The sequence below is a fragment of the Chaetura pelagica genome, unplaced genomic scaffold (assembly GCF_000747805.2).
Source record: "Chaetura pelagica isolate M959 unplaced genomic scaffold, ChaPel_1.0 scaffold76, whole genome shotgun sequence".
Classification (NCBI taxonomy): Eukaryota; Metazoa; Chordata; class Aves; order Apodiformes; family Apodidae; genus Chaetura; species Chaetura pelagica.
The window spans coordinates 4,987,523-5,006,162 of record NW_009970723.1 but is presented as its reverse complement, the minus strand read 5'-3'; the positions used below and the strand labels follow the sequence as shown (position 1 = coordinate 5,006,162).

Genomic DNA, 18,640 nt, shown 5'->3' with positions numbered 1-18,640 from the left:
GGCTTTGTGTGAGATGCAGGCTGGGCAGGCTTGTCCGGTCCGGTTCGGTCCAGGCTGGGCAGGCAGGGTCCCTGGGAGCAGGCACAGGTGGTGCCCCCCTCTTTGCTTCTCCTCACAGCGGAGTGGCACTCAGGCAGGTTCAGGTGCTGCAGCGGGGTCTTGTCCCAGGCAGGCAGAGAGAGCGAGCAGAGACCAGCAGAGAGCAGATCCTACTCTCTTCTTATGGATCAGAGACCATTGTTCCAGAAAGCACCATGGTCTGAATTAGCCAATCACCATTGGCCAGGTACATATTCTGTTAGAGGCAGTTTTTAACCTATTGTCTATTTCTCTGCCACTTATTATGACCCTTGTGCTGCTTCTTTGCTCTGCACTTATCTGGTAGGGCAAGAGGCCTGCTCATTCTGTCCTTGAGTGAATCAGTGAAAAGGCATCACTCCTGCTTTGCTGACTTGAAAGGCATTTGTTGTTTAGTCTTATATAGTGGGGAAGAAGAGGGACTGTTCCCCACAGTAGGATACACAGAAAATTAGGGGAAAGGGAGAAAAAAAAAGAATAAAATCATCCCTTCAAAACAGAATCAGCCTCAGTGTTAACATGCCAGCATTTTACTTGAGTGGCTTAAGGACAAGATCTAGATTTGTTGTGTCAAAGGCAAGGATTTTATTTCTGTATGGATTCATGCACAATCAGTTGTCCTACTTTTATTCTCACCCAGTCTGACAGTCAGGAGTGGTAGAAAGATGTCCATTCCCTTCACAGGAATGACCCTCAAGGACAGGACCATGGAGGATAGCTGAGAATTGTGTGATACATGCTCGTATCCAAATCTTCAATCCCAGCAAGTGTTCATTCTCACAACCTTCAGAAAGGAGTTTTATATACTCCTCCAGCCTATTGTTCCCACAGCAACAACTAATAACAGCAACAAAGAGAATACAGGAAAGAGTATAAATAGATCATGCTGCTACAGTATTTGTATCACTGAGACCACTGGGAAAATAGCATGTGTTATTTGGCAGCCAAGTCATTTGTAGTGTTATAAGAATGACCACTGTTTTTTCAAACATTTTTACTGATGTGAGCTTGCTGATAAAAAGAAAATTTTCAGTCTTTTCTAGAAAAATGAAAAATTCCATTATAATTTTAATTACTATTCAAAGATTAACATGAAAATACCCCAAATAAAACTTTTCAGTCTGTTAATCGATATTACTTCATTACTAGTATGCCATTTAAAATAAAAATGCAATATTGGACCTGAGCAACGAAGAAGTTAATCTCAGAAGATTCAACATAAGTGTAGTTTTTCTTAGTTAGGTTCACAGGCTGCAGTTTTTTCTCAAAACATGATATAAAACCATCAGCATTATATTTGCAGAAGGAACACACACCACCATATTTACACCTTGTTGAGGAGCAGCAGGCTTTCTTTTCGTCTTTGCCTCTCAGGATCATATCCAGCTGCTTCCCTTCTCACTTTTGGAAGAAATTGATACTGATTCACTAGTTAGAATAGTTTGTGAATTTTTCAGTATTAGTAATTGAGACTGTGAGAGACAAAATAAAAATGTCCTTATATCCATACTTAAAAATAAAATTTAAATTACATTAAGTAATTAATTCCACCCATTTCAAGTGATTTACTAGGAGGCTGTAGGATGCAGTTGTCAATAAATGGAAGTAGTAAGGCAGAAATTTTTACCTTTTGCATGTCCTCACAATCTAAAGTTCAGGCTGACCTGTATTATAAAATATGTTGAAATATGTTATTTATCAGGCTCCTGACTTCTGAATTATTCCCAGAACATGCAGAACCATTAGAATATTGGCAAGAAGGACATACACACCTCTAAACTCACATGTCCTTAACAAATCTCAGCACCTACCACTGAGTCACCTGAAGACAGTCTTCCCTTACAGGATTATCTCCTTGTCAAATTGCAAGCAAACGAGCTTAAATTTCACACTAATCTCTTGGTCTATTTTATATAGAAGTTTTTCAAAACTATGTACACATGGATGTAGGCATACTAAATTATACACAGAGCATATAAGTACACACTTTGTATTATAGTAAGTTGCCTATAGTTCCCTTTCTGTTTGCAAATATATATATTTATGAGCAAGTCTGCTTGCATATAGTGTATAGGTTTGCATATGCAACAGTAGAATGAAATAAGTATATTATACTGTCATTCTCTTGTCACAATGGGAAAAAAAGCTAAATATATGCATATGTTATTGAAAAATTATTGTTTAAAATGTTCATAGAGAAAATGGATATAACTGTATGATACCTTTCTATTTTAAACCACAAACAATTAGTTTTGCTTTTCTTTTTCAAAGCTACCACATGATCTCCTCTCTATCTTTTAACAAAACTTTCTTTCCAAAATAACAAACAGTCTACCAAATATCAGTGCCAATGCCAAAGATTTGAGATAATGTCAAGCAATTGCATATGATTTAATAGACTGGGAAATTTGGCAATTTTATTTTGGTAAGAGTAAGCCTATGATTTATATTTAAGTTCATATATACTCTCTGTATAGCATATAAATGCATATATGGTGCTTATGTAAGTGCATACATATATAGTATATCCTCAACTTCACTCTATTGCAGCAAGGTTAGAGAGAGAATGAATCTTCTTTTATCAATGATTGTTGAAATAGCAAGTTCGAAATTCTGTGCTCTCTGGAAAGAATAACAGTAACAGGGTTCTAAAAGTTTTTGTTTGTTTGTTTTCATTCATTCATATTTTTCTGTCTTTCAGTATGCTAGGCAGAGTAAGAACCATAATCTAAAGTTTGCAGCATTTCAGCCAGTTAGGATTAGCAGCATTAGCTTGGTTAGCTTTGGATTGGAAGGGACCTTGAAGATCATCTAATTCCAAGCCCCCTGCACAGGCAGGGACACCTTGCACAAGAACAGGTTGCACAAAGCCCTGTTCAACTTGGCTTTGAACACTTCCAGGGAGGGGGCATCCACAACGTCCCTGGGCAACCTGTTCCAATGCCTCACCACTCAAACAGTAAAGAATTTCTTCTTAACATCTAACCTAAATCTACCCTCTCCCAGTTTAAAACCATTACCCCTTGTCCTATCACTGCACAGCCTGGTAAAAAGTCCCTCCCCAGCTTTACTGTAGGCCCCTTTCAGATACTGGATGGCCACTATAAGGTCTCCTTAGAGCCTTTTCTTCTCCATAATGTGTTGTAGCAGTTTCTATCACATGCAGAAGAACCAGGTGACATACCCTTAGGTGTCATTTACTGCTGCATCAAAAAGATGGCTTAGTGATTCAGTTTGCTAAGCCATTAGGGTATTGTTTTTATAAATTGAGCTCACATACCATTTAAAACAGGAATTAATATCTTCAGAACTTTCCTAATAGCTTATTGTGGACAGACATATTAGCTTTGTTGATTTGTAGACATAAAAAATAGTGTATGCATTAGCCACAGGGAAAGGCTTCCCCATATACTATGCTAGACAGTGCTGGCTGTTGAATATTTGGTACATTAATGCATATTTGTATTCTGGATTTTGGGCAGAGGTTGTAAAGTCAGGCAGATTTAGTACCTAAATAGTTTATAGCGTCAGAGAAAAGTGTCAGTATAAAAATAATAATTTTGTCTTACTTCTTTACTCACAGCTTTTCTCTTCTTTTCTTTTCTCTTCTTTTCTCTTCTTTTCTCTTCTTTTCTCTTCTTTTCTCTTCTTTTCTCTTCTTTTCTCTTCTTTTCTCTTCTTTTCTCTTCTTTTCTCTTCTTTTCTCTTCTTTTCTCTTCTTTTCTCTTCTTTTCTCTTCTTTTCTCTTCTTTTCTCTTCTTTTCTCTTCTTTTCTCTTCTTTTCTCTTCTTTTCTCTTCTTTTCTCTTCTTTTCTCTTCTTTTCTCTTCTTTTCTCTTCTTTTCTCTTCTTTTCTCTTCTTTTCTCTTCTTTTCTCTTCTTTTCTCTTCTTTTCTCTTCTTTTCTCTTCTTTTCTCTTCTTTTCTCTTCTTTTCTCTTCTTTTCTCTTCTTTTCTCTTCTTTTCTCTTCTTTTCTCTTCTTTTCTCTTCTTTTCTCTTCTTTTCTCTTCTTTTCTCTTCTTTTCTCTTCTTTTCTCTTCTTTTCTCTTCTTTTCTCTTCTTTTCTCTTCTTTTCTCTTCTTTTCTCTTCTTTTCTCTTCTTTTCTCTTCTTTTCTCTTCTTTTCTCTTCTTTTCTCTTCTTTTCTCTTCTTTTCTCTTCTTTTCTCTTCTTTTCTCTTCTTTTCTCTTCTTTTCTCTTCTTTTCTCTTCTTTTCTCTTCTTTTCTTTTCTTTTCTTCTCTTGCCTTCCCTTCCCTTCCCTTTTCCCTCCCTTTTCCTTTTCCTTTTCCTTTTCCTTTCTTTTTCCTGGTGAAATCAAACCTCAGATAAAATAAGAAGAACAATCACAATTTTTTTGAGCTTTTATACATTCTGTTTCAAATCTGCATGCTAACGGGGAACATAACAACAGAGGTGCACAAGTTTTGGACTGGTGAAATATATTTTTTGCAATATTTCTCTAATAGTCTATAGACAAATATAACAAGATGTAACTGAGAATTAATATTCATCATTGTATATGATTCAGTGGCAACTTTTAATTTCAAAGTCATCATAGTCAAGCATAGTTTAACTTTGTTACTCATGAGCTGTTAAAGTCTTTCGATGGTGCTTCATGTATACTGAAATATAGAAACATTTGGGACTTTCTCCTTTAATGATGGGGACTGAAAATACTTTAAAAATTATAATCCAATGTCAGTACAATAGCAAATCTAGCCTGAGTTGGTATGAATGTTCACTTACTTTTGTACTTCTTTGTTTAACTACTGGCTGTAGAACTGATTTTGGCCTACTGCAGACTTGCAGTCCCAAGTGCAATTCTGTGCAGCCTGGAGAGAAAGAAAAAACACTCAGGGTTATCCTTCTGCACTCTCAGTAGCTACTTACAGTAACATTGCGATGCTCAAAGCTTACTCCTGCAAGCAAAACGGGACTTGTTGAAAATTGGAGAAATCTAATGATAGGCAAAGTAAAAAGGATGAAAACTAAGACAGTAGTAAGTCCTACCTGCATTCATCTCCCACAACACATCTTGAACTGGTTCAAACCTCAGTGTCAACTGCACTAAGTTATTTGGGTCAGTTTAAATTCATGATGCCCTGGAGACAATCGTGACTCTTGATGGAAATTGTTATGAATAATGGGGCTATTTGACCATAAGTAGAAAATATGTTGCCTGTTAAATCACTGTCACCCCAGGCAAGAATATTATTCTCCCAGCTCTTTCCTATCACCTTCTCCCTTCCCCCCTTATCCATTTTCTCCTAGGGCCACTGTCTTTACCACATTCTATAGCTCCCCTGATGGCTACAAGTTGCATTGCAGGAGATGGAAATTACTTTTCATAGTCTTTTTGCCTTTTTCTCTTTTGAACTTAGGTTTTGACTAAATGCAGGTAGCTAGTCAGATGCTGAATATATTTTATTTCACATTGTCACCCTAACCAAAAGGGAAGGGGAAAAATGACAGCTCCTACACTTTGGCCACAACAACCCCCAGCAGCGCTACAGGCTTGGGGAGAGCTGCCCAGCAGAGAGGGACCTGGGGTTTCTGATTGACAGCTGGTTGAACATGAGCCAGCAGTGTGCCCAGGTGGCCAACACCATCCTGGCCTGCATGAGGAATAGAGTGAGCAGAAGGACCAGGGAGGTGATCCTGCCCCTCTACTCTGCCTTGGTGAGGCTGCACCTCGAGCACTGTGTGCAGTTTTGTGCACCTCAGGATAGGAAGAATATTGAGGTGCTGGAGATGGTGCTGAGAAGGGCAGCTAAGCTGATTAGTAGTCTAGAGAACCAGCCTTAAGAGGGGAGGCTAAGGAAGGTGGGGCTGTTCAGCTTGGAGAAGAGAAGGCTGAGAGGAGACCTCATTGCTCTCTACAACAACCTGAAAGGAGGTTGTAGTGAAGTGGGTTTTGGCCTCTTCTCCCTAGTGACTAGCAATAGGACAAGGGGAAATGGGGTCAAGTTGCACCAGGGGAGGTTCAGATTGGATATTAGGAAAAATTTATTCACTGAAAGAGGGGTAAGGCATTGGAACAGGCTGCCCAGGGAGGTGGTGAATGCACCATCTCTGGAGATGTTCAAATAATGGGTGGACATGATGTTTCAGGAGATGGTTTATTGGTTAGGGGTTGTAGGGCAGACAGTTGGACTTGATGATCTTGAAGGTCTTTTCCAATCTTGATGATGATGCTATGACTCTATGAAAGACGTGGTAATGACTATTACTAAGAAACAGCCATCCCCTCTGTAATACCTGTTCTCACTGTCATTTAGAAATACTACTTTAGAAGTGATCTACCGTATGCTTATTATCTATGATCCCAGAAGGAAGATACAACAGTAGGTGACAGTATGTTTTATTTATTTCCCCTTTACTATGTAATTCACAGCCTTTCAAGGTCAACATGGAACCGTGGAACAAAATATGGAAATTTCTGGAGATCTTTATGAGGACTCAATGAGGATTGATAACTAAAGGATGTATTGACTCTTCATGCATTACATAACTGTCACAAATAGAGAGAAGCAGTAGTTTCTTCCAAAGCTACTGACTTTGTTTTCTTCAAATTTTAGAAATTGTATCAAGTTCCCTTCTTAGACATCCTACCACTGCCATTGGGCAATAATTAATGGGATGAAGTTCTACAAGTTGAAATGCAGAATTCTGCACCTAGAACAGATTAACCAGGCAGAAGTATAAATTGTGAAAGGAGTGTCCAGAGAGCAGCCCTGCAGAAAGGGATCCAGAGGTGCTGGTTGACAGCAGGCTCAGTATGAGTCATCAGTGTGAATTCTACATGGAAAATACTCTTTGGTCTACTGACACTGACTAGCCTAATAGTAGTGGTAGAATACTATTAATTTACAATTATTTGAAAATGGTTCAGTAAATACTGTGGAAAATTTATTAGTACAATTATTAATACAGAACCTAGAGTGGTTAATATTCTTAATTATTCTGTAGGAAGCAGAAGTCTAAGAGGCAAATTTGCTTTTCACAAGGTATGATAAGCAAAAAAATGTTGTATCTTAAATGTATCACTTAATGGCAGACAAAGAAATATTTCATTGTAATAAACCTGGTTTGGAACTCTGACTTTCATAAAACACAGAGAATTGAAAAATGTGAGACGTGACACAGTACAATAGTTATAGTACAATAACATCTTCCTTCATGTCTTTCCATTTTAAGCCCATAATTTTTTATTAATTATTATATTATGAATGTAGAATAAAAACCTTTATAGAGTTGTTCCTGTGCATCACTTCCAATGCTGAGGTTAACTTGTGGATTATTTATATAAGGTAATGTCAAGATCAGCTTTGACTGGATATAGAAGGACAGATTCAGATATCGAAAGCATTTGTCACCAGGAAAGTTAAGCTTATCAAACCTGTTGCAACAGTATGTTGAGAAACTGCTTTACTATAAAAAGAACTGCATACAAGAACAAATGTTGCCATAAAAATATTTCATCTGTAATCCACATTATTATAAATTATAGGATATATTGTTATCATTTCTGAAAGCACATTCTGTGACATCATTTTTGAAAGACACAATTTTTCTGCTCAGTAATACTGAATAAAAGACCAAGAGCACTTAGTTTTCATATTTCCAGTTTAAGAATCAGAAAGACATTAAAATACCATGTAAACTAGTTTTAGTTATTGCTGTTTCCACACTTTTAACCTAACATTTCTTTTACAAATACCAGCAAGGCTTCATACATCACAAAGACAGTCACTGCTGTTGCGAGCCGGTATTGGGGGGCTACAACTGCTAAGTGTTCACCCTCTTGTATATACCTAAAACAAAATGTATGTTCCTCTTCTTGTGTCAAGAAGAGGAAACACTTGAAAAATTGAAATGCGCTCAACCGTGTACTCAAAGTTCTGTAATTATATAAACATATATATATATAATTTGTGAGTGACTGCATCAGTGGACAAATGAAGACCTATGGATATCATCTATCTGGATTTCTGCAAGGCCTTTGACACAAACGCCACAACATTCTTCTCTCTAAGTTGAAGAGATATGAGTTTGATGGGTGGACTGTTCAGTGGGTAAGGAATTAGCTGGATGGTCGCATTCAAAGCATAGTAGTCAATGACTCAATGTCCAGATGGAAAAGAGTGACAAGTGGTGTCCCTCAGGGGTCCATACTGGGAGGAGTGTTGTTAAGTATCTTCATTAGTGACATTGACAGTGGCATTGATAGCAGCCTCAACAAGTTTGCTGATGACACCAAGCTGGGTGGTGCGGTCAATATGCCAGAGGGATGTGATGCCATCCAGAAGAACCTGGACAAACTGGAGAAGTGGATCCAGGTGAACCTCATCAGGTTCAACAAGGCCAAGGGCAGGGTCCTGGCCCTGGGCCAGGGCAACCAGAGATATCAATATAAGCTGGGGGAAGACATGGTAGAAAGCAGCCCTGTGGAAGAAGACCCAGGGGTACTATTGGATCAAAAGCTGAACATAAGCCACCAATGTGCAATTGCAGCACAGAAGGCTAACTCCATTCTGGGCTGCATCAAGAGAAGTGTGGCCAGCAGATTGAGAGAGGTGATTCAGCCCCTCTTCTCTGCCTTGGTGGGACCTCACCTGGAGTACTGCATCCAGCTCTGGAGCACTGCATCCAGCTCTGGAGCCTTTAAGACATAAAGGATGTGGACCTGTTGGAGCATGTGCAGAGGAGGGCCATGAGAATGATCCATGGGCTGGAGCACCTCTCTTCTGGAGACAGGTTGAGGCAGTTGGGGTTGTTCAGCCAAAAGAAGAGAGGAGTCTTGTAGGGGAAACCTTATAGTGATCTTCCAAGACCTGAAAGGAGCCTGTAAGAGGGCTGAGGAAGACCTGTTCACAAGGACATGTAACAACAGGAGAAGGGGTAATAGTTTCAAGCTAGAGAAGGGTAGGTTTAGGTTGGAGATTAGGAAAATGTTTTTTAATGTGACGGTGGTTCTAATACTTAAGTAAGCAACTGCAGGTAAAGGAATTAGACAATTAGAACATTCTATTTTCAGAAGGATAGCGCAACACCCATATTTTCCTCATTAGAATTTAAGTTGTGGTGATTCAGAAATAGACAACATCTACAAATATTCAGCAGTGGTCTTTTTACAAGTGCCTGGATGACTAAGCTCCCTGTGGGATTTATCCTAAATAGGTAGTCCTCGGTTTGTGAAGTTTGCTAGGAACAAAAAGGATATTTTCCGTTTGCAACTGTCTTGATGCAAACATTTTCAGTCAGGTTCACTGAAGCATCCACCTCAAGTCAGAAATGGCACACAAGCCTAGACATGAGGTATGACACTTGAATCATACACTAACCATGTGCATCAGTTAAAAAAAAGATTACAATTTTGTTGTGTGTAATGGGATTTTATCTTATATGTAACAATTATGGTATCCTTGTTTAAAAAAAAAAAAAAAGGGAAAGCTGTCTTTGCTACTGCATTATCCATATAATCGATTATTAAACATTACTTTGTAAAATCCAAATTGAGTGAAAATGTCTTCCAAGTATAGCGTGCTCCACTTATGTTATTTCTGTTATTGTGCTTATGGTTTCAAAGATCTTTTTTCCCTTTGCTCTCTTCATAGGAAATGATCTGTTTCTAGTTGCAGTGCATGAACTGGGACATGCTCTGGGCTTGGAGCACTCTAATGATCCCACTGCAATCATGGCTCCATTTTACCAGTATATGGAAACTGACAATTTCAAACTACCTAATGATGATTTACAGGGAATCCAGAAGATATACGGTATGTCATGATCCATTTTAGCAACTTTTTTTTTTTTTTTTTCATTTTAGAATACATTTGAGGTCTTCCTGTCCATGCCAGCACACCAAAAGAGTTTGTTAAATGTTGATTCTGCCAGTAATTAGGTCAAAGGCCTTCTTGTGAGTAGGCCAAAGATTTTGATGAAGATATTTTACTTTGTTTCTCACTGTTCACAGCTTGCACACAAATTTGTATATAACTGGAAGAGTAATTTTAAATTAAAAATAGAATTTAAATTAAATAGTCATAATTAATTAATTTAATTTAATTAATTTTAATTACAAATCAGAACAAAAATTTCTGCAAAAGGCTCCAAAACTATGGAAATACTAAGAAATGCAATCCTTTAACCATAACAACCTTATTTCCACTATAGTGCAAGCTCATGTAACTGCATGCATTGATTGTTTCTTAGTTTACCGGTTATAATACCAAATGGTTCCCTGAGTGTACAAAACTTTTGGTCCCAGAAAAACCCTTTCTTGTGATAAATGTAGCAAACTGATCTAAACAGAATGTTATTTTCAACTCAGGTTTTTGAGCTATCTAGGGGGGAAAAGGCCCACTCCCTTAAAAAATGTTTATTTAGGTGTTTTGTGGCCTGATATAAAAGATATAATGTGACATAAATAAATTCTGCATGTATTCAATTCAATTTGATAAGGTAAGTTAGTTAAATATTTTAAAAAAAGAAAAAAAACAACAGCCGAAACATTAACATTATTCCAATTATTAGTTGAATGTATCACTAATTCCCATGTGACTGTTCCCTCCATCTCTAAGTGCATGGTTTTGTTCTTGGTTTTAAAGACTTTGATTCTACTTTTATATGTTTATTTTTCTTCTACAGTGAAAATCTGTAGGATCTGTATGTTAATGCTATGTGTCCAGTGCATATAATTTGGAGTTGCCTTGTTTAATATTCCCCAAGTATTTCTGTATTTTATTCTATTTTGTACACAAAATTATTTTAAGTTTAAGGTTTTGACTGTCTGGTTTATATTGAATATTATCGGGGCCTTCCTTGTTTATCTTTACTGATAGAAAATACTATGATAATGTAGAATTACTGGACTGCTAACTACAACTCTGCAGCCTCCATGGTATTTTAATATTAATGAGATTTTTAGAATATAATGTATTAACAAACACTGATATATATTTTTATAAAGCATAAATAGTAAGTTCAAAATTATTGTCTGAGCAGATTTTCTTTGGTTGTCTTTTTTCCTGTGTGATTAGCTGGAAGGAAGTTTGTTTCTCATGACCTCATAAGTTTGTAGTCTAGACTTAAAGGCTAGACAAGAATACTTTCCTGAAAACTAGCTGCTAAGCTCTAACAGCTGTGTGCTATACATTAGGAGAAATGTGTTACCCCTGGGAAGTAATATCTGACATCATCACCAAATGGCATATGAAAACTTTGGTTTGGGGTTAAAAACTTTCCAAAATAAGCTACTGCAAGCTGATTCCTTTGCTCCTTTTAAAATGAAGAGGTGATCTGGAATCAAGCCTCAATAAAAATGTAACGCCTATTAAAATAATTACTTTAGTCTGCAATATTCCTTGAAACACCAGTGTTAACTGTAAATTATAAATGTCACAAGCCTTAAAGTTGGGAAGGAAATAAATGCCTTATTTCATTGTATGAAAATCATGTGGTAAGTTAAAGATTTCCTTATGTAGTCTATCTTTTTCTTTAAAAATTGGACTTTTTTCAAAAAAAGCATCAGAAATTCAAATGCCATTTATGCAGTTTTAGAGTTACCTTGCTGTTGAGAAATCTTTCTGAAGCTGGTCATGCAAATTATATTTACTTACTAAAGTAAAAATTGATTGTGTATTTACACAGCTTGGAGAAAGGCCTAAGTAGAATGAGCAAAGTTAAAGTTTTCTTCTAGTTTCCAGAAATCATACTGATCCAACTGTCACCTCTTATCTTTTTTGTACATGGAAAATATAGGATGGCATAGTTGAACTATAAAAAGGGAAAGGTATAGAAATGTCCTGTCACTAAGGCATATGACGTTACTTGACCAGCAAATTGGGTCAGTAGGAAATACCAGGTATGCTACAAGTATACATATGTTAACTGATGAGTGGATTTTACAAATACAGGTTGAAAACCCATTGACCTTTGTTTTCCTTCATTTGGTACAGTAGACAATGGTTGCATTTTAATGATTCTTACTCAGCTGGCAAAGTATGTTCTATGACTTACTTCTCATCTGAATTGATGATGAACTATGCATCCATTGCAGGTTTTATTGGAATAATGTTCCGATAAGGACAGAAGATTCTGGATAGTGAAAAGTAATTATTTTCCTCATTCATGCCTTAGTTGTATGTTAGTCATTCATTATGTCCTTTAACACCTTGGGGAAGGTACATTAGGTCACTTTTTCCATTCACATTCCACTGTAGGATTTGTGCTGCTTATAGCAGGTTTTTGTTGTGTATTTCTTCTTTGGGTGCCACTGGTGGGCATGCAGATTACATCCTGCTGCTTTCTTAAAGGTCCACCTGATCGGATCCCACCACCAACAAGACCTCTGCCAACAGTGCCCCCACATCGTTCAATCCCTCCGGTAGACCCACGGAAAAATGACAGGCAACCTAAACCTCCCCGGCCACCCACTGGTGACAAGCCTTCCTATCCTGGAGCCAAGCCTAACATCTGTGATGGGAACTTCAACACTCTGGCTATTCTTCGCCGGGAAATGTTTGTTTTCAAGGTAGGAGGTGGCAAATTTTTCAATGTTACATCAAGTGTCTACATTTAGACTTGTTGGTTTGTTTTTTTAAAAAAAAAGCAAACTCTTATTCATCATGACTCCCCTTTCCCAGTCTGCTTACAGTTAGAAAGTTCAAGAAAGAAATTAAAAAATAAATATACAGATGGCTTAAATGTCTAGCAGAGGACTGCTGTATTTTGGGAAAATACTCATGTCAGCAGAAATGTAACTACACAAAACCTAAAGGTAAATAAATGCTGCATGTTATGGAGAGATTAAAAGTATAAATCAACTAATGAATAAAAGGAATTATCTTGTGAATGCAGCCACATCCAGACATATGAAAGATATCGTGTCTTCAACATTTATTTTTTTTCCCCATGGAGTTATAATTTTAACTAAACAATTAGATCTGTCACTTAGAAAGGAAGTTTGTCTTTGTGTTGTGATTGCATTGAAACCACAAAATATCTAAGTAAAGCTCTTTGCCACAAAAATATTAATTCAAATGTCTCATTGTTTATTTCCATTGGCCTTCGTGCTCTGAGCTGATAAATGCGGTGGATGCAACAAAACAAAATAAACAAACTGAACTGAAAGGCAAACTTATGGTAGAGGGACTTGGCTAAGACTCATGAACATGAAAGCTATCTTAGGATGATGATGTGCAGTATGATTTCCATAAAGCATTGAATGTTGAAGGATAATTACAGATTCATTATCAGTCAGTCTCTTAAATCTTAAACAAATTTGCTGACGGGTAGTGCTGTGCAAACATTTCAGAAATGAACAATAAGATAATCTATTATTTTGAACTACTAGTGTGTCAAATTTGCTTAAGTAATAGGAATTCAAGGATCTCTGTTTTGTAAACATATGATATAATTCTTTTAAATTTCAATATTCTAGGAAGAGAAGAAGGGCATTTCATATGAATAGAAGACAGTCAGTACAAGGGAAATGGAATGAATTTGCCCTAAAACATAAAAATCCCAGTTCAACAGATTTTCTTCTTATCTTTTCTTATAGGACACATTTCTCCTTTATATGTTTTCTTTTTATGTAGTCTATCAGTCCAGGTAAATCTTATTAGCAATGATACCCAGTCTTTCACTTTCTTTAGCATACATGAATACTTACATACAAATAGCTTAACATTAATTCATTCAAAATTATTGAGCTACCTTTACAACCCAATGGGCAGGAAATACTTTTCCGTATAAAAAGCTAAGGATTTTTCTGGCCCTGGGACAGTCAGCCCTTTCCATTTAAATGCATGGTATATCTTCAAACAGTGGGAGGTCCTGAACCATCAGTCTTTTTATGACTAAAGCTCAAAGGCTAAGAAAGAATCTAATTTTCCAACTTGACATTAAACAGGATATAAAAATGCCTACTTCAGTCTCATGTAATCCACCTCAAGAGCAATAGAACATATTCTCATTTATTTTATACATAAATTGCTAAATAGTTAAATGCTATCCCACTAATACAAAATTTCCTATCTAGCTAAGTCTGTGTTCCTGGACAAATAAATTAGCCACCATTATTAATCACTCTTACATATTCTGTTTGAAAATACAAATTAAGTTTTCTCCAAAAAAGTTTACTGCTTACTGCCTTAACCCTAATTACTTACTATACAGTCTATACGCTCACTAGTGTGCAAACTGCATTTACATTCCAAAAATACTACTTCATTCATGATCAACACCCTAAGGAGGAAACATAGTAAAACTTTGTCAGAGAAATATGGCCAGTTACAGTATTTACAGATTTCATGTTTATGGTCTGACTCTCCAAAATTAAGTTACTGCAAACATGAAGTTGGAAAAGGAAGGAGATTTCCTTTGTCTGCGCTGATTTCTTTAAGAGTGCCACAGTTCCCCTTTTGTTCTCAGGGTACCTGGGAGCATGGCAAGGCATAATGTGGGTTAGCTTGTTAAGCAAGTGTTTACTTAAGAAAACAAATCTTGATTTTGTAGTCTGAGTGTCTTTGAATGTTTGAGTCAGTAGGCCTTAACTTTCTGGTTCATACATTAATTTACTAATGAAGATTTTTGTCTGCTAAAGGAATTTCCTTCCAGTTTTGATTTTTTTATTTTTTTATTTTTTGGGGGGGTGAGTTGTTTGATGGATAAGGAAGAGCATGAAAGGAGCAGAAAAAGGGAAAAGAAATTAGAGATATTAGAGGCTGTTACCAATTTTCAATTTACTTGGCAGATTCTCAGGAGGGGCAGGTTATAAGGAAAAGCTCAGCATGTCAGAGTGTAGCAGAAGCAGGGCAGGAATTCGTTCTCTGAAGGTATGAACAGGAAGAGACTGAATACAGGGAAATCATCCAGCCTTGGAGGAAGCAAGGCTCAAGATTCTGTTGTGTGACACAACAAAAAATTCAAACGTCTTTACCCTTGCCCTAAATGCAAAATAAAAGGAAAGAAAGGGAAGGCATGAGTGTTGTTCTGTGAGCCAAGCACCGAGAGGTCGAGAAGAAGAGGGTACTGTACCAGGTGGACACAATTAAAGAAGAATTATGACCTTCACTGGGAGAATTATTGCTGGAAAATTCTCAGATGAGTTAAATTAAAAAAGTTGGAGGCAAACAAAATTATATCCTTTTATTTCTTTGCTTTTATCCACAGGTCTGTAATCATTGTGTAGTGGCAGATTTTACTGCCTTCTGAATGGCATGTATGCCATGTGCCAATTTCAAATTGAAAATAGGCACTTTTTTATCTCATGGGCAAGTCTCAAGCTCAGGAGCTCAATTTGTTTAAATAAACCTTGAAATTGCTCGGGAACTTAGCCACAGAGTTGAAGAATATGAGTCTTTTGGAGTAATTAAATTCTAAATTAAACATAAAACTGAAACATGAAAGATAACAGTTTGAGATACACTGGATTTTCACAGTAGATGACAAACAATATTAATCTCAAGAAGATTGCTTTCTCTTGGCTGTTGAACTGTTAGGTATACTTAAGAGTAACAGAATATTAGAAATTATTTTAATGTTCAGTTAAACTGATGAGCTTGTCTGTAGTTTTAAGTCTATCTGGCATTCTCAAATGGATTTATCCAGAGTAAAACTGAATAACAGTAAACCTAATGGGAAAATGTAATTTACACTTATCCGTCCCTTTTTGTTTGTTTATCATCTCTTTGATGAAGTAACAATCTCAGCAACACTTGATTAAAATTGTAGCATTATAGAAATGAAAAAGAGGAACTGCTTTTGTTCTAAGATGGACAATAAACACAAAAGTAAAGCAAACTTGTTGAAAATTCCCCAAACAACACCAAATAAAATTCAAATTTTGTGGGTCACTGTTTTGGTAGAAGTTATTGGATTTGAAGGAAAACCAAATTATATTTTATCAAATATACATGGATTTTATATATAGATAGATATATGTTTAAATATATATATACATGTATTGTTCCCAAAGGACTTCTTCCTGCATTCTTTAACTTAGATGCCCTTAAAATGCCCCTGCTAGCTGCTAAGAGACACACTATGCTAGAGAATAAAAAATACGAATTTAAATCAATGTTCTGTAACTACTAGTTTCAGTTGTCATCAACTGATATTTTAAAGTGTATTAAATATTTCTTAATGGAATTAAGTTTTTTTTAGTTACTGCTATTATGTACACGCTTGAACTGCTACAAGCAACCATCAGGACAGAAGAATTTCTATGCCAAAATTAATGAGTGCCAAGTTTTTATCTTGAGATTCCAGTTAGCTTCAGTATTTTGGCTGAATGCAATTAGTATTTAGCTGTCACTCTCATTTCCCATCTCTTCTCCAGTTCTGTTCTCCCTCTGTTTAGTTAGAACTCCCTAGGGACAGAGAAAATGGCTGAAAATGGAGAAAACCAAATTTGTCTTCCTTTTCTGGGAAAGGTGTAGAGTGGCATAACACTGTCTGCCTTTAATGGAAAAACCTCTTATCCATTGTATATAGCAAAATGGAGTATCCAACAATACTATCTTGAAGTCTCCTCAGAGTACCTCCAGGGCTACTGTGTCATGAAAAGGAACCCCATTGTCTAAGGTCACCAGAAAAGTTCCTTTAGTGAAGAAGTGCACAGTTTTTATTTCCACCTGCATTCTGTTTGTGTTCCATTTGATTTGCACTGGTTTTCCAGTCTTCTGTAGCAAAACAGTTTTGAAGATAATCTAGGATGTTCTATCAAGAAAGGTATTTACATCTTTTACACAATTTAAAAAAAATATGTTTGAGAGAGCCAGTGGTTGCACAGAATTCATTACCTCTCAAAGGATTTCTAATCAATAACAATGGTTGTTTTTTCTGTTATTTTGGAGGCTTGTGTAGCTTGTGTTTAACTTGATGTGCTGATTGTTCCTTGGCAACAAAATTACCTCTAGCTCTCCCTCAACTATCTGTATTACTGCTGTTACTATCCTTTTTCTTTATGTCCATTTATGTTTTTTTTAAGAAAATCTGTATTTTTTTTAACAGGTTGTATCTAGAAAAGTAAGCACTAAGTGTGTGGAACATCTGTGCAATCAGCAAGTTAAAGGGACAGGTCCAGAGAAGGGCCACAAAAATGATCCAAGGGCTGGAGCACCTCTCGTATGAGGACAGATTGAGGGAGTTGGGGTTGTTCAGTCTGAAAAAGAGAAGGCTCCGGGGGGACCTCACAGTGGTCTCCCAGTGACTGAAGGGGGTCTACAGGAAACCTGGGGAGGGTCTTTTTACAGGGGCTTGCAGTGAGAGGAGTAGAGGTAATGGCTTTACACTGAAAGAAGAGAGTATTAAGTTAGAGATCAGGTGTAAATTCTTCAGTGTAAGGGTGGTGAGACATTAGAACTGGCTGCCCAGAGATGTTGTGGGGGCACCGTCCCTGGAGGTGTTCAAGAGCAGGTTGGACGGGGCTCTGAGCAGCCTGTTCTAGTGGAAGGTGTCCCTGCCCATGCAGGGGAGTTGGAACTCAATGATCTTTAAGGTGCCTTCCAACTCAAAAAATTCTGTGATTCTGTGTGATTCACTGTTCTTTGTTTATGTGATTCAGATTTTTGCTTCACAGAAGAACATCTCATAGAGGTTGCACTGGTCTTTTCTTCGTTTAATGCTAAATCCTTAAAAAAATAATAATTATCGTGTTCTCACTCCTTGAAGAACAGTATTTTTAACCACAGTTGTATCCTAAAGTGTTTGTTGAAATGTAATATAATTATAAGAGAAAGAAGTTTCTCTGTCAGACAAATAGCATTTACAGATCAAAGAAATGTCTTCTGAAATGTTAACATTACTGATGGAAGAATATGGAACCAATTTTAGGAAGGCCTTAACAGGCTGTGTTTTACCATTTTATAGTAATTTCACCACAACTTGCAGAAATTTGTTTTCTGACTCTACATCTGCTAAGAACCATTGTAAAAACATTTATGATGTGCCAAACAAGCCAAGCCAATTAGGCTGTCATTACCTCTTGGCATTAGTTTAGACTGCAGTTGCTTTCATACATAACTGTATAGATGCCATTTAATATCCCTCTCAGAATTGTGTATTTATATAGAGTATGCTGTTAAACACAAAGGGAAAGAAAAACCCTGTTTCTTGATATGTGATAAACACATGTGGAATTTTTAAAGCATTTTAGCATTGACTATTTAATCATAACTGATAGGCCTAATAAAAAATGTGTGAGAAAGAGGGAAAGTGCTAATAAGAAAATGTAGAGACAAAGGAACAGCTACAGTATGAGACTTGACTCCACCGTATTTGAAAGCTGACATTTTTTTCAAAGCTTTCCTGGTCTGTTTATGTAGCTGGTTTTTGTCCTTTGTTGCTGTGGATGTCTGGGCTGTCTATTTCATCCTGGGAAAGTTCAGTAGAGGTTGCTGTGGAAGTAGAAACATTGGGATCTGAGGGGGGAAATCACTTAACATCTCTAAAAGACTAGGAACAGGAGGTCAGAAGTAGGTAAGTCTGCAAAGAGTGGACTCCTTTCCCCTTATTTTTTATATCATCATTGAACAATCTGGTGAAATTTGCAATTT

At 36.8% G+C, this 18,640-nt stretch overlaps 1 protein-coding gene across 1 annotated transcript in view; it reads left to right on the top strand.

Annotated features, from left to right (window-relative positions):
- MMP16 (matrix metallopeptidase 16 (membrane-inserted)) overlaps window positions 1–18,640 on the top strand; it is a 183,412-nt gene that overhangs the window by 130,585 nt on the left and 34,187 nt on the right. The window contains exons 5-6 of the mRNA XM_010006416.1: window positions 9,695–9,856; window positions 12,395–12,612. Of these exons, the coding sequence (XP_010004718.1) occupies window positions 9,695–9,856; window positions 12,395–12,612 (380 nt within the window). The remainder of the gene's footprint in view (window positions 1–9,694; window positions 9,857–12,394; window positions 12,613–18,640) is intronic.